The sequence below is a fragment of the Argiope bruennichi genome, chromosome 4 (assembly GCF_947563725.1).
Source record: "Argiope bruennichi chromosome 4, qqArgBrue1.1, whole genome shotgun sequence".
Classification (NCBI taxonomy): domain Eukaryota; kingdom Metazoa; phylum Arthropoda; class Arachnida; order Araneae; family Araneidae; genus Argiope; species Argiope bruennichi.
Window position 1 is genome coordinate 83,643,825 of NC_079154.1, and position 26,637 is coordinate 83,670,461.

The window sequence follows — 26,637 nt, forward strand, 5'->3', positions numbered from 1 at the left end:
TTTTATGTATTTCTGAAATATAAATTAATTTTGGGCTGCACACATTTTTCTTATACCCAAACTCAATCACATGTGTGACTTCTGTTATAAACAAACAGAAAATATCGAAACTTGATTTCTAATTTTAAAACAGTTTAAATCGCTCGATAATATTTATTTTGAAAATAATTAAATTTATTATTGGAACAATTTTTTCTTTTGACAAATGCTGAGAATCATGTGACAGCAACTAGAAAAAGTTTTGAAATTTGTTTATAAGTTTGCATTTTGTAAAAACTTTTTGTTTCACATTGAATTTAGCAGTATTACATCGCAAGATGAAGTCTTTAAGAGAAGTGATAGAAGATGCTCCTAAAACAATGACCAAAGAATATTTACAGACTTTAAATATAGCATTATTTCAACATGATTTAGAATCGTAAGAGTTTTGTTAATTTTCTTACTATAACTATTAACATTATAGTGTAATAAGTTTCTTTTTTCCGGATAAATATTGATATAACTTCAAAGCTGAACTTCCGTTGTGATATACATTTTAAAAATCAAGAACGTCACTCTTATTACATATTAGTAAATATTTGAAAGGACAAATTGTCTTTTTTTTTCTTTCTGAGAATAGAAAGGAAGTCAAAATCTCATTTTTCTCAAAAGTATTAATATATTTATATTAAATTATAAAATTGCGTTTTAATTGATTGTATTACTTTAACAATAAGAAAAGCTGATTGAATCTCAGCTTTAAGGTAGAAAGATCAGATGCTCAAGATCTAATTTGACTTTAAACTTATCATGCATGGAGATTTGATATTCATTGGTTACTTAGATGCCTTCTATGTTTGAAGGGAGTGAAGGCGGATATACTTTCATAAGTATAGTCTTTCTGGGTATAGTTTTCTGGTAATACATATTTCAAACCACACACTTTATATCAAACACATGATCTTTCTGATCATATGTTCTTTTTTTTTTATCTACTCTTGTTGCCTTTAAATTTTATATTATAATGCCTTAATTATATCTCTTTTGTATAGACTGTTTTATTATTGTGTTGCAACAGCAATTCCATAGACTGTTTTATTATTGTGTTGTAACAGCAATTCCAAGGTGGCAAATTATTCTCATTACAGAACTTTAAAAGAAACATTGTGAAACTTAAAAAAAAATCTTATTGGTTATGTCAATTTTAGGCAATCATTCAGAACTTCAAAAATAAATAAATAAATAAAAATAAAATCATTCATTACTAGCAGAGCAAAAAAATGTTCAAGTGTTGTTATGGAGTGTTTTTATTTTTATTTTTTTATTCTTTTGTGATACTTTCTGTTCCTTTTTTATCAGTCGTTATTATTTAGCAATATTTATTTTTAGCTATTACTTGTATCATTCTGATAGAATTATTCATGTGCATTGGGTTGATTAAGTGCTGGAGTTTAAAGATTCTTCATCTTTGGACAGCTATTGCTAAAATTAAAATGACATTAATAATGACATAAATGCAATGGCAGATTAAAAATTCATTAGCTAGTTGGGAACATATAATTTTGCAAAGAATAAATATTTTCTGAATTATAAAAATTTTGGGATAGTATTAACATTTTGTTAAACATAAATAAGCAGGTTTTTATCTGTTTCTTTTCATTCACTTAATTATTACAATATTTAGAAACAACAAATAAATAAAATAGTATTTAAATATGGATGCTGCTATAGTGATTAATCATGATAAATAAAAATACACCCATCAAAGTTAATCAAATAGAAGATATTATTTAAAATTAATCATTATGTTCATTAAGTTAAAAAAATGTATCGAAATGTGATGCTAAGTTGACCAATTGATTGGAATAATACCATTTGATTGGATTGGTTCAGCATAATATTCATTGCCTAAGGCCGTAAAATACTTTGATCTGCTAATGAATAAAATATGGGAATAACATGCTATTCTTGAAATTGCATCAAAACAAATTTAGTAATATTTGATTTGTGGCTTAACGAGTAGAAAAAGCATAAAGAGATGAAGTCAATCAAATATCATCCTGAAAGTCATTTCAGAATAGTGGAACATCAGATAAAGAATAATGACAGTATTAGTTATTGATTAGTCCTTTACTATCCTTGAGTGCTTAGCATCAAAGATTTCAATTTCCTTGAAAGTGTCATGTAATTTTTATCCAGTGTCTGAAAGGCTTTTTAAAAAATTATATATGAAAGTCATGCGTCATTATGAACTGAGATTTTTTAAAAAATTTATTTTAGAACTTTTTATAAAACCATAGCATGGTGGTTGTATTTTTAAAAAAAATATTTTAATTTCTTTGATGCTTATATGTGTAGTGTAAATCAGATGGCTGATACATAACTAATAAGGGGTCATAGTATAATTTTATAAAGAAAAATTTATTTTTATTTGAAAGTTTTGATGCAGATCTAGAGATCAAGAATAGTTTGTCTTTGGTACTTTTGAAAATTCATTTAGAAATGGGCAATAATAATGTTTACTAAATAAAATTAATTTCAATGGGAATGATGATATATTTTCATTATTTCTAAATATATAAACTTAATAGATTTTTTTAAATCTTATCACTTATATATATATATTTACAAGCTATTAAAATTGACATTGTAAAAGAAAAGCCGATGCTTTGTCGTACACCTTAGTTTTTGTTACTAAAATTTGCTTTTTATTTTAATTTGTGTGTTCATTTTAGTTATGCATAAATATAGTTATTTAATTTAATCAATAACAAAATCAGGAAAAGATCTGTTGCAAAGTTGGATATCATATGAACATATACATTATGGAGTGAATAAAAAGTCTCTTTACTGTATTGATCAATGTTTTTTAATGATTATTTCATTATTATTAATTCTAACTTTTGACAATATTAAAATATTATATAATGTTATGAAATTAATACGTATAGAATCAGATAGGAATTTTCGTAGAATCGGGAAGGAAATTTTGATTTAAAATATATTTTATTATTCTTGAAGCAATTAGACAAAAATGTTTATTATAGTGATGGTTTTTAATAAATAGTGATGATGCATGATCATTAATAAAATTGACATGCTCTTTCTCATGAGGTCAATGATAAAAAAAAAAAAAGAATGAGAATCCTCTCATGTTTTTATGTTCATGTATGGTAGTTTCCCTGATTTGGAAAGTGAAATCACAGAAAATTGCTGATTCTGTACCCTTTGTGATGTTTTCTTATGAACGAATTGATTTCAAATATTGAAATCTTAAGAGGTATGGGAAAAACCAAAAGCCTGTACAACTCAGAAAGTTATTCTCAAATTAAAGTAATTTTTTAAAAAAATCTTGAATTTATATCGTCCCTAAAAGATTTAATCTTAAAAACGTGAATTAATCCGATTTATCTTATACATAAAGACAGGTTATTCTATTATAAGTCACAATATATATTTTTATTTGTGAGAGATATAGTAACTTAAAAAAAACTTTTATTTAAAAGCTTAAAATTTTTCTTGAAAAATTTTAATTTTAAATTTGAATTAAATTGAAATTTAATGTTAAATTTCAATTTCCCTACATGAGTATTAGAAAATTTTCAAATCCTGTAATTAGAATTTATTTCAGAATTTTCTAGTGTTTGTTTTCATATTATTCTAATTATTTTGTTTCAGAGACACTAATATAGATGCAATTCTGAGCTCATTACTTCTGTTGATTGTCGATCCTGGAGCTACAATATCACAACAACACTTGTCAATTGTTATTTTGCAGAAGCTGTCTCCAATTAAAAGCATATCAGAGATCCTTACCATAGAAATTGGTCCAATGCTAATTAAAGCATTTCCTGTTTTACTTGTGCAAGTATGTTTTCCACTTTTAAAACTTATCTTATGTTAGATGAATATATATATATATATATATATATATATATATATATATATATATATATATATATATATATATATATATATATATATATATATATAATTTATGATATTGTCATTATATGCCACATTCTGATGATAAATTGTAAATCATAGACAACATTATTTTATTATATTAGATGTATTATTCTGCTTTTGTATTTTTCAATAAATGAAAGGAAGAATGGTGTAAATAGCAAGGAAGAGCAAATCATGAGAAACTGTTCTCATGAATAAAATTACTTAGTGGAAAAGAAGTAAATATTTCACAAGGTTAAGAATTTTATTATGTACATTAGTAATATTACTTAGTATTTTGTTTGTATTCTTATCTTCAATAAGTGTTGAGTGTTTTTTAATCATTGATAAAACTCTGCTTAACTATTTCTATTAATATATTGTTACGGATTTCACCGGGTTCGCTTGTAGTGGGTGTATGGTGTAGAAACACAATCAGCAAGCCTCAGTAGAAAGCAAAAACAATGTTTATTAAACATAAAGACACAGACAACGAATACAAGGACGACAACTATATACAGCTGAGATTTACGCACAGGACTGCATGCTACAGCAAACAGTAGCCCACAAGTAGTAATCGATCACAACACACAAAGTGATGAGACAGAATCCAGCAGGAGAGGGAATCCTCGGAGCTTCGCTCTATGATCTCTCCAAATGGCTGAAGTTCTCACTGTCTCCTCGCTTTAACTGCCGACTCACTACCACACGATTGGCTATTCTACACACGATATGACACTACTTCCACAGTAGATAACAGGATTCAGCACACAGCAGTTCAGCACTCGTATCAGCACACTTGAGCTCCACACAACGCTGGCACTCCACCGTTGTTTCGCTATCCTCTTGGAGACTCGTTACCTGCGACTGTGATCTCGTTCACTGCAGCTTGATACTGCTGGCTTTTTATAGCTCCTTGGAGGCGGAGCGAGAATTTTCTAGGCCAGTCAGGCATATTTTGGTTTCTAATGGACAGATCGTTAAAATTCTCAAAGTTTCCAGCATTATCTATTTTGTTGTCAAATTTGTCACCAAGCTCTGGGATCATTGACTTGGCACCCGAGCAGCATCCAATACAGATAATTGTAAATCAGTCTTTCAGGTGATAGAACTAACCATGCTGGGAAGCAACTTTACAGGCTTGTAACAAAATGTAACCCAAAATAAATTTATCTTGCATTTCTTATGTCTGATATTTATCTTTCAAATTGCAAAGATTGTCAAAATTATTTTCATTCTCTCTACATATGATTCCATAGTTACGCAAAGTGTTTCTGATTGGCTAAAAAGATTATTTTATTTGCTTTCTTTTCCTCTTCAAACTCCTGGTTAATTTTAAGTGGAGGGAAACATTAAATTTAAAAATTTTAATACATTTTTATATATTGTAAACATAGGAAATTTCAAGGTCCCAAAAAAATTGTTGTGAACAATAGGAACATATTACATATTTGAATGTGTAAATGGGGTAATAATGCAATTAATGTATGTAAATAAAGTATGCAATTGATGTATTATAAAGTTAAAAAAATAAACATATAAATTAATTTTTGTATAATTTGCATAGATAACAATATATTGTTACAGAAAATTTCCAAAGAATTGTCAAAACCAACAGATTTTGTATAGTGAGCGTACAGTGAAACAAGATCCATAACAGAGAACAACATTTTAATCTACAAAAATCGTACATGCAGACAAAAAATACACAGCATACACAGCAAATACAAAGCATACACAGAAACAAGACATATAATAAATAGTAGCTCATATTTAGCAAATGGTATTAAACGATCAATTTGCTACTTAATCATTTACCAGAAAACTCAGTGAGAATTCCATAAGAAGAGAGACTTCACATAATTATTCACATCCCTTATGTGTTTGCTGTTCTTCACTACTCACTTTTGAATTTGATTGCCAACTCACTACAAACACAATGCTGGACTCATCACTGATTACCTACTCAGCACCTGATTCAATGCTTCTTTAATACTCAACACCAAGATTTGGCACACAACTGCAGCTCTGTCTTTTGGCATTTTATAGTTTCCATGACATGGCAAAAATGGTTTCAGAAAGATTGTTATAATTCCCATTCTAATGGATCGATCGCCAAAGGCACCAAATTCATTCCGAAAGCCAGGCGCCATTGATCTCACTTACATCAGAACTACATTTAAAACTGATTTCTTTACCAAGAGATTCCTGCACTGGGAAGAAATATTACAAATTCAAAGCAGCATTATTTTACAATTTTCCTGAGGGTAAATTAATTTTCAACAGAATATTCATGAAATTGAGAAGCTTTAATTAAGATTCTGGCTACTGCATAGAATTTTATTTTATTAATTCTATCACATTCAAATTTTGATGTACATATGTTTTATTAATTTTTTACTCATGATTTACAAGTTTCATTATTCTGATTTGTAATAGTATACAAATCTAATTAATATTCTAATTAGTCTAATCTAATTCTAATCGAATTAATATTCTAATAATCTAATTAATAACATTTCATTTTTTATTCACAAAATTATATTTTTACATTTTAGGACATTTCTGATCAGGGTACTAAAGAACTCATTAGGAAATTAGCATGGTAAGTAAATAATATAATCATAATATGCTGGTTTCTTTCTGGCTTTGATAATTAACACAGCTTTGTATGAGTCTTCTCACAGATTTCTCATAAGTAATTCATCATATATATATATATCTTTTATAGGTGTCTGTATAATGGAAGCTGGCCTTTAGAACAACAGTGGCATCTTTTGGGTTTTATCTCTACAGTTGTGGCTTCACCAAAAACTCCTTTGACTCAAGGTTTGGTTTATTTCATAAAAATCAGTTGCAAACACTGATTTTGCTTATATAATAGTCACTATTGTGTTATCTTTTAAAAGCATCTCTTGACTAATATAACTGTTTAATAAACCTCTCTGAGTCTGAAAAACATAATTTTAAAATTATATCTGTCTTTGAGTATGGTGGTTATGGTCTCTATATTTCTTGTATGGGTATTGCACCAAGTTTATAGACTTCTATCAAATTTCGAATGAAATCTATTCAAAGGAAATTTGGCTGTTGAGTACTAGTGAACATGATAATTATAGAATGAAAAGAGTTAAATAAATGTTATTAAATACAAAGATTTACTATCTTAATTGTAGATATATATCAAATTTGGAACCAAATGCTTCAAGTTATTGATTATCTTTATGTCTGTACTTTCACAGTATACAGATCAAATCAAGTATGTAAAGTTGAGAATTAGAAATTGCAATGACTTAATAATATTAAATTTATGAACTTGTAACTACAATTGTAGTTCAATAGGTTTTATTCAGTCAGAAAAAATGTGACCAAAATGCATATTCGATTTTCTGGTGTTTGGTATTGGATTGATTGCCGCCCCCCCCCCAAAAAAAAAAGAAATCTGGGTTTGCCTGCTAGATTCATATCTAAGATTGATATTTCGTAAATATTTTTTAATAGTGTCATAAAGTTATATACAAGTACTGATTTTCTTTATTATTGGAAAATGTGCCCATCTGAATTGACTGTTATCATTTTAACAGTATCTTAATTCTGACTTAACTTTGCTACAAACCAGCATTAAAAGATTGTAAAAATGATTTAAAGTGTAGCAGTTGGTAACAATTTTTTACAAATAAAAATTATGAGATTGTAAGTTTTGTGGTGTTACTAATAAATCAGACAGTTTAAATTTCTGTATTTATACAACAGCTTATGTACATGGCACAAAATTTACTCTTAATATTTATTGTTTAATGGCAATATCCAAATGCAGAGAAATTGCTATATGAGCTGCTTTATTGAGCATTATTAAAGCTGCACTTAATTCAATGCTTCATTTAGCTAATTAATGGAGCTGCAAAATATTATTAGAAAACAACTGATTATCTGCAAATAACTTATATGGATTGTTAAGTATTAGCTATTCATTGATCTCTTAAATATTCTTAAATTTTCTATTAAATAAGTTCATAAAATTTCATAATTTAAGTGTAAAGTAAAATTTCTGTCTAAAACACTTTATTTTTAGAGCTTATATATAGCTTATATTATTATTATATTTTTAGAGCTTATATTATTTATGTAATTTAAAACCCACAAGATTTATTTTAGGATTTGATGTAATGTATATAATGTGTGCATGAGAGATATTGCAATCAAATATTCGCTAAATGTCTGAGTTGCTGAATAGAAGTTGTGATTTGTGCATCCAACATTGGCACAAACCTAAAGGATGATATGCTTTTTAACTTCATCCTACTACACAAAATTCTGTTCTTTTTTTTTTTTCCAGATATTATGAAATATGAAACTCTCATGTATAACACTCTGAAAGTAAAAATCTGAGCTCTCATGGCATTCATGGTCTTGTCCAACGTTTAGAGTTTCATGTAGGGGTGAAATAACACTTTTAATAAAGATTTTACAATAAAATTTGGTGAGATCACTCCTGCTAGTTTTATTAAATGAATCAATAAGTTTATTTGGCAATTGATAAGATTTCTTATCTGTGTTTGTTTATTTCAAGAAAAATGATAAAGCTTAAATTAAAAATTAGTTTTAAATTTTAATCTTAAATTTAAATTTTATTTAGATCATAAGATTTTTAGATATATATTGGAGTTTCAGAAATAAGGCAGATCAATTAGTTAAACTATTAATACATAATAATAATAATAATAATAAAACTAAAACTGTGATGTGTTTTTCTTGAAGAAAAGTTCGTACAAATTTGTGTAAAAATTTACAGCAGCAATAAAAATTTTTTAGAAATGTAAAAAATTTCAAAATGCATTTATTTCATTTAGAGGATATGAAGAGGGTATGCTCATTGTTATCTGAATGGCTAATTATTCATGCTTCTGTATCTTCAAATAAAAGTCTAGGCTTTAGAAGATCTTCTAGTTCTTTGTCTATTACTGAAGTAGATGGAACAAATACCCAAGACTTTTTCACTGTTCTGAATTATGGTAAGTTTTAAAAAAATAAGAACTTATTTAATATGCAACATAGACAAGTTTTGGTTTTTAAGCAATTATTTGCATTTTTCTTCATGAGCAGTTTTTTTTTTTTTTTTTTATAAAAATCTATTCCTTCATAAGAAGATTTTTTTTATTTGTTCTGAAGCAAAATTTGCATATCTAACTTTTTTTAATTATTATAAGAAAAATTTAATCAAAAATATTTTTGATTAATTTTATCTGTTTTTGTATCTCTCTTTTGTTTTTATGATCAAACTGAACTTTTATAATTTTTTTATGCATAAGCTATATATTCATGTGATTTGTGTATTATTCTGAACAATAGAAAGATTGTAAAATAAAAAAGAATTATGAAGTTAGCCTGGAATGAAACATTTCACTTCCTAAAATTTCAAAATAATCCTTTATTAATATTTGCAATCAATTTAGTGTATCAAGACAAATAATTTGTATTATATTGTTATTGTGAGATTAAATTTATCAACTATTGATCAATGTAATAACTTAAAATTATAAAGAGAAGATGTTGAAAAATAAAATTCCTTTTATTATTTTATTGATTTGTGTTGTGTGATATTCTTAGATAGTGCTATTTTTTTAATGGACAAAGTGAAATTCATTAAAAAAAATCATTTGTCTGTGTAATTGTGAAATTTAATTTTTTCTTTAATTTTATTTTTTAGCTTCTACAGTAAATCCAGACTTTTTACGAAACATTCAAGCTTTCTCAATGTTAAGATCGTTTTTGTGGAATACCAGTGAGATTGATGTTAAAGGATGTATGTAAGAATACAATTTCTTTTTTTTTTTCTTTTTTAACTTTGCTAGATAAAAAGTTGTAAACCTTTTCTTGTTTTAATGTTTCATTCATAGCTCGACACAAACGTTCTTTTGTTGGTAGTTTTGGATGTGAAGATTTGAGTCTTTCAATTAGAGAGTACTGCATGAGAATAATTGATCAAGTTGACAGAAGTTAGTATGCTAAAAAGAATATTTAATCTTTCAGTCTCTTTTAAAAATTTTATTTAAAAACTTGGAATTTAAAAATTTAAGGCTACATTTGGGTTTCTTTTTGTTGTTGTAAATTTTGGTACAAAAATATAGTAAAATGTAAAAAAATGTTTTGTATTATAGTATTTAGATGAAAATTTTTGATTTTACTGTACAATTTTCATTTATAAAATGTTAGGACAATTTTTTTTAAGAAATTAAACTTTATTGTATATAATCAAAATTTAGAAATTATTTTCTTATTTGCCCAAACAAAAGAACAGTTTGTATTGAAATTTTTTGATAACCTTACTCTAACTATTCATTTTATTTCCACTTTATTTTTTCAGTTGTGATTTATATATTATGCATCAAAGGATCACTTTTTACTTGTTAAATTCATATAGCACCCCCCCCCTCTTTTTTTGTATTGTAACTGTGTATACTTTTAACCTAAAAAAATTCTATAATTTGAATAAGTCGTTCCATTTATATATTCTGCAACTTTCATCTAGTTATTAATTCTTTATTATACTAGAACTGCTGTTTAGAACAATATATGTAGTTTATTGCATGGTAAAACTCACAATTTGCAGTTTTTAATTAATGTAAAATTTTACATACCAGATTGAGAAATTTGAAAAAGTTGGCTGAAAACAGTATACTAAATTTTTTTTAGTCTGCCATTTCCTATTACTATTATATTTTTTAAAAAAATTAAGTATTTTTTTTTAATAAATTCAACCTCTTTTTATAACTGTATTGATTTTGTATTATGTATGAAAAAAGTCTGAAATATAAAATGAGTTAATTTTCTTTTCATTATATACAGAAGCAAGTTCTGATGTAGTTGCTCAATTCCAAAAAGCTGTAAGTTATGAACATGTTAATTTATTTATACAGTTCTTTCTTTTTATGAATTTTAAAATTATATATATTTTATTTATATGTACTTTAATGAAGTATATTAATGTTACGGAATATTAAAATGTATAATTCATTATGCTTGTGTATAACGACTTTTAAATTGTTTGGTATCTGTAATGTTCTGTCATTATAATTTCATTTTTTCTACTGAAAAACAGCATATTGAAAGTTCTATAATTTTACAATAATTGAAAAAATAATTTCAGGAAAGAAATTTTTTGTATCAGTGGCAGACACATAGTAAGAAAAAAACTAGAAAATAAATAGTTCTGGAGATAATATTTATGTATTAACCTCTGCTCTTCATTGCACACTGTATTGTATTACATTATTTTTGTTCTATTTATAAAAATTTTAATGGGTTATTGAGGTCAAATTTTTTAGTATATTTAAGGATAATTAGTATTGTTAAGATAATTAATGTGTCTAGTTAGAATCTTAATAATTTGAAATAAGTAGTATTTCAATATCTTCAATTATTTTTGACTCTATATATATTTCATAAACTCAAAATATTGGCAAAGAAGTAAAAAACTTAATAGAATTTAAACAGAAAACTGACTTTCATGTGATACAACAGTCCATATAAGTCTCTAAAGGCAAAATGTATTATGGAACAAAAAATTTGTAATATTTATTACATTAAAATACATTATAAATATGATTATGTAAAAAGCTTATTTGAATCATAAAGCTTTTTTGTCTTTACTTCATGCTTTTTCAATCTTTCATCATCTTGAAATTTTTTATTAAAAAATTAGTTCCTTTGTTATGCAATGATAACATTTTTTTTTAAAGTTTTTATATTTATTATTTTGAAAGTACTTGTTTCTAACATCTTAAAAGGTGAAACTTTATCCACATTTCAAGTATGTTACACAAATGAATTTAAAAAAAGGCTAGGTCATGCTTTCATGAATTTTTAATTTATATGGCTCTTATTACAAAGTATTGCTTTTAATTTATTGGGTATATGTTTTGAATGAATTGTAATAATAGAGTTTCTTTAAATATTGTGGGGTTTTTTTTGCTTTTAGAGTATGATGTTCGTAATTTTTGCTGCTTATTAATTTTTAAATTTTTTTTTCTCTTTTTACTTTTAAGCCTATTTTACTTTCTTGACAGAAATGCTAAATCTACATAATGAGAAAAGATAATTATTTCCACTTTAAAAAACTGATAATGTAACATAAATATTTTTATTTGGATATACTATTTTAAATTCTTAAGCTGCCTACTTTAATTGAAACCAATGTCTTTAATTAATAATAATGAAATATGATCTACAATGCTGTCATCTACTCTTTGTATTTTTTGTAGTGTCTCATTGAAGCCATTCACTTATTTAATATCATTTGTTTAATGGATTCTGGCATTGTTCATGCAATCTTTCCTATCATCAGACGTATTTATGATCATGTGCACTCCAGTGTAATAGCTGAACCGGAAGCACAAGATGTTGCAGTTTTGGCTAGTGCAATGCAGTTTTTCATAAATCATGGTATTTTTTTTATACTGTTGGCATTTTATTTCTGATTTATCTGAATTCAAAGAATATTGCTGTTGTTTAATTTTAATTTGCTGCTGAATTTGAACTAATTAGAATATTCTTTGATGCATAAAAATTTCTTGAACTTTAAAATTAAAGTTCTTTTGTTTTTTAAAGCTTTGTTTGTTATAAGTATCTGAATTATCATTACTTTGTTTTTAATTTTTTTTTAAAGAATTGGTAACATTAATAATTCTGTGTGTAAGTGAAACTCTATAAAGAAATTGATCAGTCTAAATTTCTGAAATTTCAAGTTAAGCCTACATTACTATAATACAGCTTGAACAGTGCTCAAACTGTTAAATCATCTTTTTAATCAATCATTGTTAGCTTAGCAACTTTTGATAATGAGGCATTTTTTTTATTAATGTTCATCCTAATATTTTCTTCTAATGACTTCTTTGTTAATTCTTCTTTTGTTAATTCTAATTCTTTCTTCAAAAGCTCATTAATTAATACTTAGGCAAATTTATACAAATAATAAAGTTGCATAAAAATTTACTCATGTAAAATAAAAATAAATGTTATACAATAAATTTATTTGTTCCTATTTGTATGAAGATTAATGAAAAAAGCTTAGTTCTAATAAAATAATTTTTTCTTTCTTTTTCAAACAATCAGAGAATTAATCATTTTTTAAATCTTAATATCAAAATGTGACATTTATATAAATAAAATTTTGAAGTCATTAAAAATCTTAAAATTAATTTCTGGTTGTTTTTATATGAAAATAGAAAAATTTGAATTACATATTTGAAACATGGTATTTAACCCTAGAATGCTACTCATTCGTCTCTTGGACGAAGTCACTTACAAATGTCTTTCTCTGGGCGCCCCTAAAACAGGAAATGGGACGTACCCCTCAGTACCTTTATGTGACCTTGACTGCTACACGTACACACATTCCTTGTTATCAAAACTTTTCAGCAAGTGCCACATTTGCAGCAATGTTCGTCTCGCAGACGAATGGTTAGCAGGCAAAGTTAGCTTTTTAGATAAGGACTTAGTTTTATTTCTTTGCTACTGTTAAGATGTTAAAGCGTTTTACGATGGATAATTGGTTTACATCGATACCTTTCGCAGATGATCTTTTAAAGAGCCCAATTAATTTATCAATTGTGGGAACTGTAAGAAAAAATAAAAAGGAAATTCCTCCAGAACTTTTACAGTTGCGTTCTAGAAGTGTCGGAACAGGAATGTATTGTTTTGACCAAGCCAAAACTCTACTGTCATACGAAACAAAGCCAAATATGTGTGTTATCCTGCTTTCTACATTCCATGAAAAACCATATGTAAATAAAGAAAGTAAAAAACCTGAAATAATAGAATTCAATAATTCCACAAAAGGAGCTGTTGACACATTGGACCAGATGTGTAGCAACATGTCATGCAGCAGGAAGACACGTCGATGGCCTCTTTGTGTATTTTACGATATTATTAATATCAGTTTAGTAAATTCACATGTTTTATATGGCCACAACATGACTAGAAAATCGGAAAAAGTGATATCCAGAAAAAAGTTTGCAGTAAAGTTAAGTGAAGATCTTCTTGCTCCATGGATGAAGAAGCGTTTAGATGCGCCTGCTTTACCTCGTTCTACAAGAACAATTACTAGCGAACTTTTAAAAATAGACATGGTCTGTGAAACTCCGAAAACAAATGAAAGTAACAAAAGAAAAATTTGTGCATTTTGCCCTTACAACCTGCGAAGAATGACCCGCTTTTTTTTGTCAAAGTTGTACAAGAGCAATGTGCGGATCACCGTGCTAATGTTTGTAAAGATTGTTCTGAAAATGAATAAATGATATTTTTTGCTTAAATGAAGTTTAAAAAGCCTAGAAACAGCTACAGGTAGTGTATTTTTGTTTTATTTTGACTTTAACTTGGGTTTTAAAAGCGCCTATGCATACTTCGTCTGCCAGACGAATCGTTACCCTTCCCGTGAGTATACTAAAGGGTAGCATTCTAGGGTTAAAAAGATAAAGGAATTTATGATTTTATCAAATTATTTTAATGATTGTTGCATGTTATTTTTTGCCTTCCCAAAATTGAATTAACTTGAAATGTGATCTTTTTAAAATTTATGTTTTAGGTAGTTCAGTGATGCATAAACCAGATAGCCTCTATGTATATCTTTTTTGTGATTTATTGAGTACATGTTACAAGGACAATTATATTACATATGAAATTTTACAATTAATGAAAGAAAATTTGTCTCAATTGTGCTACCATAGCAGTATACTGGAAAAGTATTTTCCAACCTTTTTCAAAGTAAGAATAATTGAATTCTTTGGGCATATGCATTTAAAATTTCTTTACAGAATTTTGAAGTTATCTAGTTATTTTAGTAGTTTCAGCTTATGTAATAAAAAAAGGACAGTATATGAGGGTATTTGTAGCCATTCTGTATTGGACATAAAGCTACAAAACTAGACAGACATGCTTCAGAGGGTAAAATTCAGCTTCTCAGAAATATTTTCAAAATTTAATTTTTATTTGTTTGAAAATTGGCAATTTTAATTTTCTTTGATAATTCTTGAAAATATTATAACAAAAATTATTTCAGCTGCATTTGAAAAAATTAAAAAATGAATCATTTTTATGTCATCAATTTAGTATTCAGCAATGTTTTAAATCTAATTTTATTAAATTTTTTTAAATAATTTTCATTGTTACTGTAAATATTTATCCTACATGTCCCCCATTGCTGATGATAAATCTAGAATTAATTTTTTTTTCTTTTTTTTGATACTGAGAAGATTTTTTGTTGTTAAAGCATAGTTTTAGTAAAAACTTTGATTTTTTTTTCACAATATTTATAGGTGTAAGTTTAACTGAAAAGTAAGCAATGATAATTCTTTTCTGCAGTTAGTAAATTTCTGGACAATTTTGCAATGTAATTAGATCTATAATTCATTATTAGACCAAAAGTCTGATTCTGAATAATTTCATTTATTACCGTTATATATTTTATTAGCATTAGTGTGTTTCAATTCTGTTAGTAAGCTATCTGGTTAGTTAAAATTTAATCATTCCCTATAGGAAATTAAAACTCAATTTTTAGTGTGAGATGACAAATAGAGAGAATTTGCATGTGCACAATGTAACGAAAAGAACAAGTGCAAGACTTTGAAATATAAAAAGTTACATCTCTACCAAAATTTGAAATTTAGAAATGCTTTATTGAGGGGATTATTAAGATCAATCTGCATATAAAAGATTTTAATGATGTTTTTATTATGAAATAATTCTGAAAAATCTGTTGATCATAAAATACAATTAGTTTCAGCAATAAAAATTTTGGAATGTTTAGAAGCTTAATTTCATTTTTTGAAAATTTTATATTTCCACATGGATTGAACCTGTGATGCTAGCATCCGTAGCCGCATAACATAACCACAAGACAAAAGTGATCACCCCTGTTCTGTGGCTGTTAACTGGCTTATTAAGCTAGCGTCACATCTCTACTAAAGATTTTTGTTTTCCATATTGTTTTATTTTTTTATTTATATAGATAAAGATGTTGATTTGTAATGAAATTATTTTCAATTATATAGTGAAAAATAAAACAGAAGACTAATGCTTATGGTAGTTTAAAATTTGTTAATAACAATTAAAATCTACATAATAATGTTTTTCTCTATTGAATTTCATTGTAACATTGCTGATATATCTAGTTCTTACTGTTCACATTTAATAATTATTTTAATCATAAAGCTGTGTAAGAGTGAATAATTTTTATTACTTGGTGAACAATTATAGTTTTACATTATTTTCCAATAGTGGCTATTGTGTTTAATTACTCTTTGCATTCAATATTATTCTTCCAAGTTACCATTCTAGGCTTTAAAGTTTTGTATAAAAAATGTTATGATCTGTTTTTAAATGATTCCAAAATAGTTTTATTTCATAAATCTTAAATATTAAAACTTAGTTTTAGTTTAGCAAAGTTTACACGTTTTTAATTTGAATAAAATCTTTGAAGTAGTTAATGAATTAAAAGAAGAATTTAAAGAAAATTTAAAATGCTTTTTGGAATTAGACAAAAAAAAAAAAAAAATTTAAAGGTGTGATGATTTGTTAAAGAAGATTTTCTATTAAAAGATTTTTTTAACTATTATATTTATTATGTATTTAACTTTTTAATGCAGTTATTTAAAATTATTTTATTTGTATTTGTTAAATTTCTAAATATGGAATATTAATTTTTTAGGTTTTGGCTTGGCGACCTTGTACTTTCTTAGAAGATTTCTTGGAACTCCTTCCTGCTTTTCTTTCACAAAATACTTCAGTTGAGGTGATTTTCTTTAGCAATAGCAATTTTTTTTCTAGAGATTTAAATCTATACAAGAACATTTATGTTTCAACATTCAATATCTGATCTTTAAATAAAAATTTTATACTTATTCTATGTTAAAAATTATGTATGATATATTTCATACATAAATCACTTTTCTTCACCAGTTTGAAAATAGAATTCTTTTCAGTCTGTTTTTTAGTTTAATAAGATTGTTAAATTTTTTGTTTATGATTAATGCTGTCTAGAAGAATTAAATCTTAAATGCTGAGCAAATTTTTATCATTGATTTAAATTCTTCTGTTACTTTTTTTAAATATCTGATCCCTTGATACTCCAAATGAATGGGAAATTTTGGATAACAAAAATTCCAGATATATTATGAAATTGTGAGAGTAGAGTATAGATGAAAAAAATTAGCGCTTATTTAATTTATTATTGCTCAAAATAAGATAGTAATTTCATCTGATTTGTCTTTTCTGTAGCCCTTCATTAATTTGTGTTGTATAAATTTCTCAAGTTTCATTTTTTACACAGCCAGCTACCGACAGCAGCTATGACCATTATTCTGTAATTGCTCAACAAAACATTATTTTTTTGTGAATATTCAGTGGCACCTCATTTACTAAATAATTAAGGAGGTCTTTAACCATATGTGTGCTTAAAATTGTGACTTACATATCACTTCAATATAAAGTTTAAATTTTTGAAGATGGTTTTCTGAGTAATTTGTGCTTGGTTAATTCTTTCTTAAATAATGCCCCCTATATTTTAAAAAACAATTCTAAATAAATTATATTTCTTGCTTGTGTCATTCTTGCACCCCCCCCCCTTTATATGAAAAGTTAAATAAATTGATCTTTCTTGCATTAATTTTATTAACCTACATATATTTTTTTTAAAAATTATTTATTTTATTTTAAGGCTTTCTACACACTATTAGACCTTCCTTGTTTGACAGCTATACTCACTCTGACAGATGGTAGAGCAGCCAACTCTGAAACCTGGACTTTAAAAGACCCAGTTTTAATAGAAGCATTTAGAAAACCAGAAATGGCTTCAGCAGTTAAGTTTATGGTACGAAAAACAAGCGGTCTTAATTATAGTAGTAACAGGTAAAATATTTTTATGATCAGTTATGATAGTTTTTTTTTTTTTTTTCACAATTGTGTCAAATCATTTAAAAATTTTTTTCAGTGTTGGAGATATGGTAGAAACAGTTCATTTGTTTTTTTTTCATTTAAAAGATTTATATTTCAGTTTTTAATAAAATTATTATTTTTTTTTTATATAATTTCAATTTTTTTTTACTGAAATTATCTACTGCTATAATTAAAAATTTTTTTTCTTCTTATTTCATTCTTTATGCAAAGATATTAAAAATATATTATGTATCCAATTAAAAAAATCTTTAATTTGATGCATAGTTGTGAGTAATGTGTCATAAATTTTTGTATTTATCACACTTTCTAACTATGTCCTTTCTTTTATTCTACCAAGAAAAAAAACACCCATGAAAATAAGTTATATATATTTTAATTATAATAAAAAAATTACTTTTTTGAAAACTTTTGATTGCAACATATTTAATTGTAGAAGCATGATGAATTTAGATAAAATATCATTCGTGTTTGTTGATGATAGATTCATTAAAATATTTAATACCAATATAAGCATTTGAAATGCTTTAATTTTATTGCATATAATGTAATTCCAATGCTTAGAAATGCCTTATACTAAATTTATTCCTTGCTTTTTTTTAATTGTTTCTTTATATATTAAAGGAAATTTTTATATATTGAATAAAAATTGAATATAAAAAAGTGTGATTACACCTCTGCATTCAGGTTGTAAACCATTGCTTTTATTCATATGAAAGGATATAAGAAAGAAAAGGAAAGTTGTTGTTGCTTTATTTGTTCTAGTAGATTAACATATAATAATTTATTTGACCATGTCAACACAATCAACCCAGGCAGTGCAAGGAATTGAAGATGTGCATATAATGTATCAACATCAAGATTTTTGTTGTTGTAGACTTTGATTTTTTAAAATAATCATGGTCAAATTGTTAATTGGGAAGAATAAGCAACAGTCTTAGAGCCTCAAGGCCTGAAGTTATTTAATTCATGCTTTTTTTTTTAAAAATTTAAAAGGAGTGTGCTTGAACTTATTAAAGTTTGAATCAAGTATTATTCTTTTTTCAAATGTTTCCTAGCCACATTCCTAAATTAATTTCTGGATGATTACATTATTTTTTAATCCAAAAATATATGATGCTTTATAAATAATAAATTGAAAGAAATATTGGATCTAAATAATAATTAGATTCTGTTAAAAATTTGTAACTTTTGTTATTGTTTGTTTTAAATTACTTTTAAATGTAAAGTTTGAATTATTTTAATGTCTGTTAGCTGACTAGCAGTTGAATCTCATAAGAGAAGATATTGCTTATTTTTCAGATTAAGTATTTGATTTTTATTGTATGGATTCAAATATATAAAAATTTTCAACAAAAAAATTGTAGTAGATTTTCAACGACAAAAAAAAAAAAAAAAAGAAGTAGTAGAAAGATGTTGTGCATTTGTCTGTTACTCTAGGGATGCTTGCTTTTCAGTTTCTCTAATTTAGAATTTTTTTCTTAATAAAGTTTTATATCTCCATTTCTCTGCTCTCCTATATTTATGATTTATTTTTAAAGGGAATATATTTTACTATTTTTCTTAATATTGATTTTTTTTCTCTTTTTAGTATTATACTATTGTATCAGACTTTGGGAAGCCTGGCTAATCAGAGTCGAGTTATTTACTGTGCACAGACAGTTATTCCATTATTGAAGTAAATTTTTCATTGTAAAAATTTTTTATTCTAAATGTTTGATGCAATTGCTTTTGATCTAACAAGATAACTTTATTTCATTACAGGAGATACTTTGAAGTTATTTTACAATATGCAGATGCAACTGTTACTTCTCTTTTAATTCCAGCTATATTGGAAAGAGTATCATGTATATTTCCTGTTCCAAAATATGCTGCAGAGGTTCATGCGTGAGTTATTTTTTCTATTTTCCCATTTTTTCTAAGTTTATTGAATGAACATATGAAGATTCATAAAATATTTTCCAAGTAAACATTTTTCATTTCTACAAAATATAATGTTGTCTCCTTATGCTCCATGGAAGTCATGTACATGAGGATATGTCTTTCCATATTTCTTTCCCATAGAATATGAATTTATTCATCTGTTTCATGAATTATTGCAGAGAATGTTTTATCTTGTATCAGTAGAAATACATGTTTACTTTCTTGAACTATTTTTAATAAATTGCAGTACTTTTTTTATGATGCAAATCTCTTTCTACAGTTATTAAATTTGTAGTAAACATGTTCAATTTGTGGATAAAAAGTACATATAATAACCATTTTCATACTTACCAGTTAGTACGATTATTTAATTTGGACTGCCTTGCTGTGCATAGTTTATTTGTGTCACAAAATATTACAAATTTATTTTCATCTGAACATGTATTGTAAAATTATATGTAGCTAATAAATCCTTTCTTGAGAAAACGTTGTGAGCTACAATCTTTTTATTTAAAGAAATTTAATATTTGGAATCTTATTATTTTATAATTAAAGTTATAGACCAAATCCTTTTTAATATCTCTGGAAGTGTGTGTATTCCTGTATTTGTTGGCATTCTACAGAGACAACCATTTAACCTACAGGTATATATATACTTTGGAGGTTAAGCTTAGCAGTTTTTCAAAATTTTAAATAATTAAAAATAAAGAAGAATTTTTTTTTGTGATAACTTTCAACAAAATTGTCAAAAAAAAAAAAAATTGCAAAAAACTTTAAAATGCACAAAGTTATCTGTTCTATAATACTAATTTAACTGCTCAGTTTTTTTCTACTTTTAACAAATTTTAAAAAATATTTTTTTTTTAATAATTTAGAATACTTTTCATTATTGGGATGAAGTTTAAAAATTTTCATTATTTGAAATAACTATTTAATCCATATTTGTCTTCCACTTTTTTAAAACAAAGAAATAAAGATTCTGTCCAATTTTTTAAAAACATTATTTAGTAATATCTCTATGAATTTCACTTTTTATTTTATCGATTTTTTTTTGTTGGAACTTTTAAATAAAGCCATTTAAAGCCAAGATATTAAATATATTGACAAAAAGCAGAATGAATGTAGTTAATAGCATTTAATTCTTTTTATTAGCATGGTTTAATCTAATTGACCTGCTATAATTGGACATACCAGGTATATTGGTTATTAATTCTCAATATTTCTTAAAGAAAACAATTACACCTTCAGTGAAAGGTAACAAATACTTTATTTAAAGTATGTGACATCACTTATTATATATATTTTGCCCATAAATAATAAATGCCTTCCTAAAAAAATTATTTACATTTTGAGGCTATGCAGTCAGCAAGCCATTTTCTGACATCCTGTTGAAGTGTTACCAAAAAAGTGTGTGAAAAATAGATGGAAACTAGTTGTTGTCTAAAGAGGCCAAGTCTAGAAAGTATGGCAGGTGGAGCAAGAATTCTCACTTATCTGCAAAAATGATATTTATAATGCCTATTACTGTGTGAGGTGAAAATGTTGTGTTGCTGCAAAATCTCTTTTCCATGTTTTGCTGTCCAAAGATGTTTTACAATCAAAGAATAGTTCATATTTATCAGTTGTTGATGGTAGAAAACTGTATTCATTGTTTTACCTGATTTTAGAAGCTCATGGTACATCGCGTCCTTCCGATCATACCTAATGCAAAGGTGTGGAATATTCCCTTTTGAATAATTTAAACCAATGCATATTCACCTCTTGCATTAAGGCATTATCACCATAAGTTTCTGGATAGATATGACGGCTTGCACTCAACATATTTCTTTTGATTGAGCCAGAAGAGTAGTACATGCTGCACATGCTCTGTGTTGTACTTGAAACTAGATATGTGTAGCACACAAACACAGTATCATATAAACTTGAAATTAGTTGCACATCAGCATCATTTTGACAAGTACTGTCCTAGCAATAAACTAGCATAAGAATTGAGACTGCAGAACCAACGATTGCTTCCAGTGCCATCAAATGAAAAAATTAAAAATTATTAACCAACATACCTAGTAAATACACAGCACTATTTTAATGTGAAAACATTAGTGCATTTTACATGAGGTGTAAGAAAGTGAATTTGGTACTGATGTACTATGCATTTGGTACGACAGGATGTGGACAGTTATGTTTTATGACTCAGCACTTTAAGGGACACTCATGTATACAATGAAAAAAGAAGTACTGCCAGACTTCTATAATAATGCATACTAAATGTTGACTACAATTTAAAGTTTTAACGTATAATATTAAGGCAATTTTCAATTTAAATTTTACATAAAATTGAAATGAAGTCTTATCATTGTTACTGGCAAACAATCTGGTAATCAAAGACGGCTAGTATCTGTATCGATTTAATTTTGGAGTTATCTATTTAGTTGCATTTTATTCTAATAACTATTCTTATTTTCATGAAAAGTAAGTTGTATTTCGGTGTTTATAAGAAATTTAAAAAATTGCACTGATTTTAACATTCATTTTTATAGTAATGGGCTTTGATCATGTTTGTTCCCATGTTAATACATGATGTTGTTTTTAAAATAATCTTTAAAGTTAATATTTGTGGAATATTTAGTTTGCCATTCAGTATATCAGTTTAATTTTTATTAAGTGAAAAAATATGTTGTTTAAAACAGCTACTCTAAATTTATTGAATTTGGATAATGCTACTTTATCATTATTTTATAAACTAACTAAATGATTTCCTATATATATATATTTTATTATTTAGCATATTGTCTGATGCTGTTGTCCAGTTGTTTGAACTTCATCCTGAGACTGTGTTTCACTGTCAAAAAAATATCATTAGTTATATAAATCATTTAAAAAATTACACTGTTGCTGAACAAAACTTTATTCATATGGTAAGCTTTGCTTTCCTTCTTCTGTTTAATCTTACCTTTTAATTAATGATAATTAACATTACCACATTCTCCTTTTCTTTAATTGGAAGAAATATTTTTTATGAATATATATATATATATATATATATATATATATATATATATATATATATATATATATATATATATATATATATATATATATATATATATGATTCTGAATTAGAGGAAAAAGGTAAAAAATTCTGTAGTTGTTTAGAATTTCATATATCTTTTAAATCAATTCAACAAATCTAGACAAAGGAGAAAAATGATATAAAAATGATCAAGTCTTAAATTAGCATCTAAATATTGATCATGTTTGTTCATATACTTTGGATTAGTGACCATTTTAGTTTTATGTTGCCCACTGAGAACCTGTGAGGAACATGGATAATTTTATTCCATGCTTATTTTAGAATCGATGTAATTTTTCTTTCAAAATACTTCTAATAACAATTTGTCTAGTGACATGTTATGAAAAATAAAAATAAAGAATGTTCCATTTACTTTATTTACTTACATGTTCCATTACATCATGGAAAACAAATTTTTTAAAGCTGTGATCAGTAAGCTTGTTCTTCCTCTCTTAGGGAGCTGCAACAGTCTAGTGGTAAGATCTCAGCTTTGGAGGCAAAAGATTCTAGTTTCAAGACCCAATTCTACCGAAAAACCATCGTGTAAGAGAGCTTGTTGCACATTAAATCTGTTGGTGCCAAATGCTCTCCAAATGGTGTGGTGTAGAAGTTTGGAGAGGGGAGGGGTGCCAGCTTAGGTGTTGTCCACCTCATCTGACTGCAATTGGAAATTACAAGGTCTATCCCAAAATAACCCTAGTGTTGTTTTAAGAACAGGGCATTAACTAAACTAAACTTCATCTCCAGGATACATAATTTTACATGACAGCAGCTTTTTTTGTCGGTAATATTCTAGAATCTCACTGGCTAAGAATTTTCTATTTTAAGGGTATTTCAAAAGTGAGATATCATATATACTAAGGATAATGATTAAACTGAATTTTAAGAAAGCAATTCACTATAAATTTAAGGCCTTCAAAAATTCACCTTGTTATAAAGATTAACATGATTTAAGACATCAGGAATTATCTACAAAAATAATGTATTTTTGATAGGCATTTTTAAGACATATGCTTATGTTAACATTTTTTTTTAAAAATTTATGAATAGTGCAGTTGTCTATGCTTAAGCATACATTTAAATAATTTTTAAATCAATTTTATTTCATATTTTTTGCAAAATTTTACAACTGCGGACGTTTTTTAAGATAAAGAACCTATAATAAGTATGCATATAAGTTGTATATGAGCTGTAATGATCATTTTTTGACAACTGTAATAAAAACACAGAAAAAAAAGAATGTAAAATCTGCTGTTGAGTAAACAAGGTGTTAGTGAATATCTAATAAATGAAATTAATTTTAATCTGTAATATATGCTTTTATTTTATAGGTATGGATAATTGGGGAGTATGTATCTGTGGTTTATAGCAGCATTTGCCGTCCAGAGATTATAGCATTATTTTTTGAGAGCTTGGAAAGCACTACATATGAAGCATTGTCTTCCCTTCATGATTCTTCTAATGAAAACTTTCTGAAACTTTTGAGTGTGTCATTGACAACCTTAGCAAAAGTGAGTATAAAATTAAGTTTACTTATCAATTTTAATAAAGACCAAAAAGTACCAAGAAAAAATTTTGCCAAATTTTAAAAATATATTTAAGTACATAAATATATATATTAATAAGTATGTACATAAATATAAAATCACATGTGAATCACGAATGTATGATTGAAATTGCCAAATTGGTGAAATTTTTTCTTGGCGCTTCTTGCTTACCATTACAACCAACAAGTACCAAATTAAGATTTTCTAAAAAAATAATAACACACTTATAGTTTTTTATTTATATAATTTCATCATGTTGAATAAAATATATTGTAAATGTAAAAAAATATTTTATCTAAATAAATACTTTAAGCTATTAATTATGGTTTTTTTTTTTTTTTTTTTTGCTTTTTTTATGAAGATTTTTGAAAATCTGTTATAATATTCGAATACAGTATGCTTTAAACTTCTGAATAAACATGCATAAATGATCATCTGATATGTATCACTGTAAGGTAAGTTTGTGATGGGCCACTAATTTATAAAGTACTGTTATGGAAATATTTCAACTGTTTATTTAATTTCACTAATTCAACTAATTTATTTTATTATTATTTCTATATTTAGATACTTTGAATTCCAGTTTTATATTATTTAATATAAAAAATATAAAAGTTAAATGCCTTAGCAGTATTTTATATATTTGCACTTGTGTATATTTTAAATAATTTTGTAAATAAAATTTCTAGTTAAAATTTATATGCTTTAGTAACAATATATTTTTCTTTCATTTAAAGTTGGCTGCTAGAAACCAAGATCAAGTTCCTAGAGCTGTTTTGTGTCTAACCAAAGCAAAAAATCAGCTTCTGTTGTTTGGTAATGATTATAAAAAGAACTGGAAAATTGTCATTGAAAGAGTGTCTGAATTGTTGTCTATTTTAAAGTCACCCAAGTAAGTTAATTTAAATTATATTTATTCTATTGCTATTTATTATTTTAAATATCTTATTCTACTTTCTGTTTCACCAAAACTGATCCAAATGCATAATTAAGTATTGATTAATCATATAAAATTATAGTTCATCGGAAATTTATTTAACATACATGATTTTTTTTTTTTTTTGTATTATTCCCTCTGGATAACACTTGAAAGCAAGCTGCTAAATTGGCTATTCTTTTTTTCCCAAAAATTTTAGGAAGGTCACTGTTTTTATTGTGACTAATCATCACTTAAAAAATCAATATTTTTATATATTTAGAGAAATGCATGTAAGTCTAACCTTTCATCTGTAATCTTACCTAACCCAGATATAACCTATCTCTCATTTTCTATAGTTTTAAATCCTTTTTTTTTATGAAATTGATTATCTTAACCATATTAGAAAACACACTGTTGCTCATATAAAATAAACCTTTTTTAAAAGAGTTTTAATCAATATTTAATTGAAGGTAAAATCTTTATTTTATAGTGTGGCTACCATTGTACTCAGTCCACCTAAACACCTTGAAAATGGAAGGTATGCTTCCTTTACTTTTTTAATCTTAACCATTTTGCTGTATTTAGAAAATATAGTATATAACGTTCCATTTATTTATTTATCTACTTTTGTTTTTAAGGTTGCATAGAGACTCAACATCTTTGCCATATGTTCTTCGTGCCATTACAGGAGTTGTATCTAAAAATAATTAATTTCAACTCCAGAATGAGTTTTATTTAAATGAGCTCTTAATTGTGATATATATAATTGTAAAATATTTTACTGTGGTAATTTTTATTGTAATATACGCTAGCGTGAAATGTGTAATATGTATATTCAAATAATGATAATAAATATTTTAATAGTATTTTTTTTTTACTTTTTAATTTATTCATTTATTACTTTCATTGAAAGATAAAAAAATTATGGTCTATAATTTTTTAATGCTTTTTCTTTCATAATTCAAATTATGAATTTATTTGATTTAAAGTCACTCTGATCTGTATTTGATTTGTATCAAAATGAGTCTTGTATTTTAAATGTTATGAAATTTATTTTTTAATTATGGTGATTTAAATTGATATTACTCTCCAAGCATTTAGGTGCAAGCTGCCTTTTGTCATTCACTGTTTAAAGAATGAAAACAGATGTAAAGAATAAAATTTATATGGAAATCATTAATAAATTTAATAAAATTTTATTAATTAACTTTACACATCATCATTTTTTTTATGAATTGAAGCTAGCTGTAAATATAATGCTTTTTAAAATTCCTCAGTTAGTCTAATTGATGCTTTTGGATATT

At 26.0% G+C, this 26,637-nt stretch overlaps 1 protein-coding gene across 1 annotated transcript; it reads left to right on the top strand.

The window, feature by feature from the left end:
- The first annotated feature begins 90 nt into the window (after positions 1-90).
- On the top strand, positions 91-26,199 carry LOC129966765 (AP-5 complex subunit zeta-1-like). The gene is made up of 19 exons (XM_056081324.1): positions 91-418; positions 3,658-3,847; positions 6,486-6,532; positions 6,659-6,756; positions 8,778-8,939; positions 9,635-9,730; positions 9,825-9,923; positions 10,774-10,811; positions 12,189-12,369; positions 14,510-14,688; positions 16,631-16,714; positions 17,639-17,829; positions 19,466-19,552; positions 19,639-19,761; positions 22,580-22,712; positions 24,199-24,378; positions 25,152-25,306; positions 25,824-25,871; positions 25,972-26,199. The coding sequence occupies exons 1-19, from the start codon at positions 318-320 to the stop codon at positions 26,042-26,044; spliced, it is 2,265 nt and encodes a 754-aa protein (XP_055937299.1). The 5' UTR covers positions 91-317; the 3' UTR covers positions 26,045-26,199.
- The last annotated feature ends 438 nt before the right edge of the window (positions 26,200-26,637 follow it).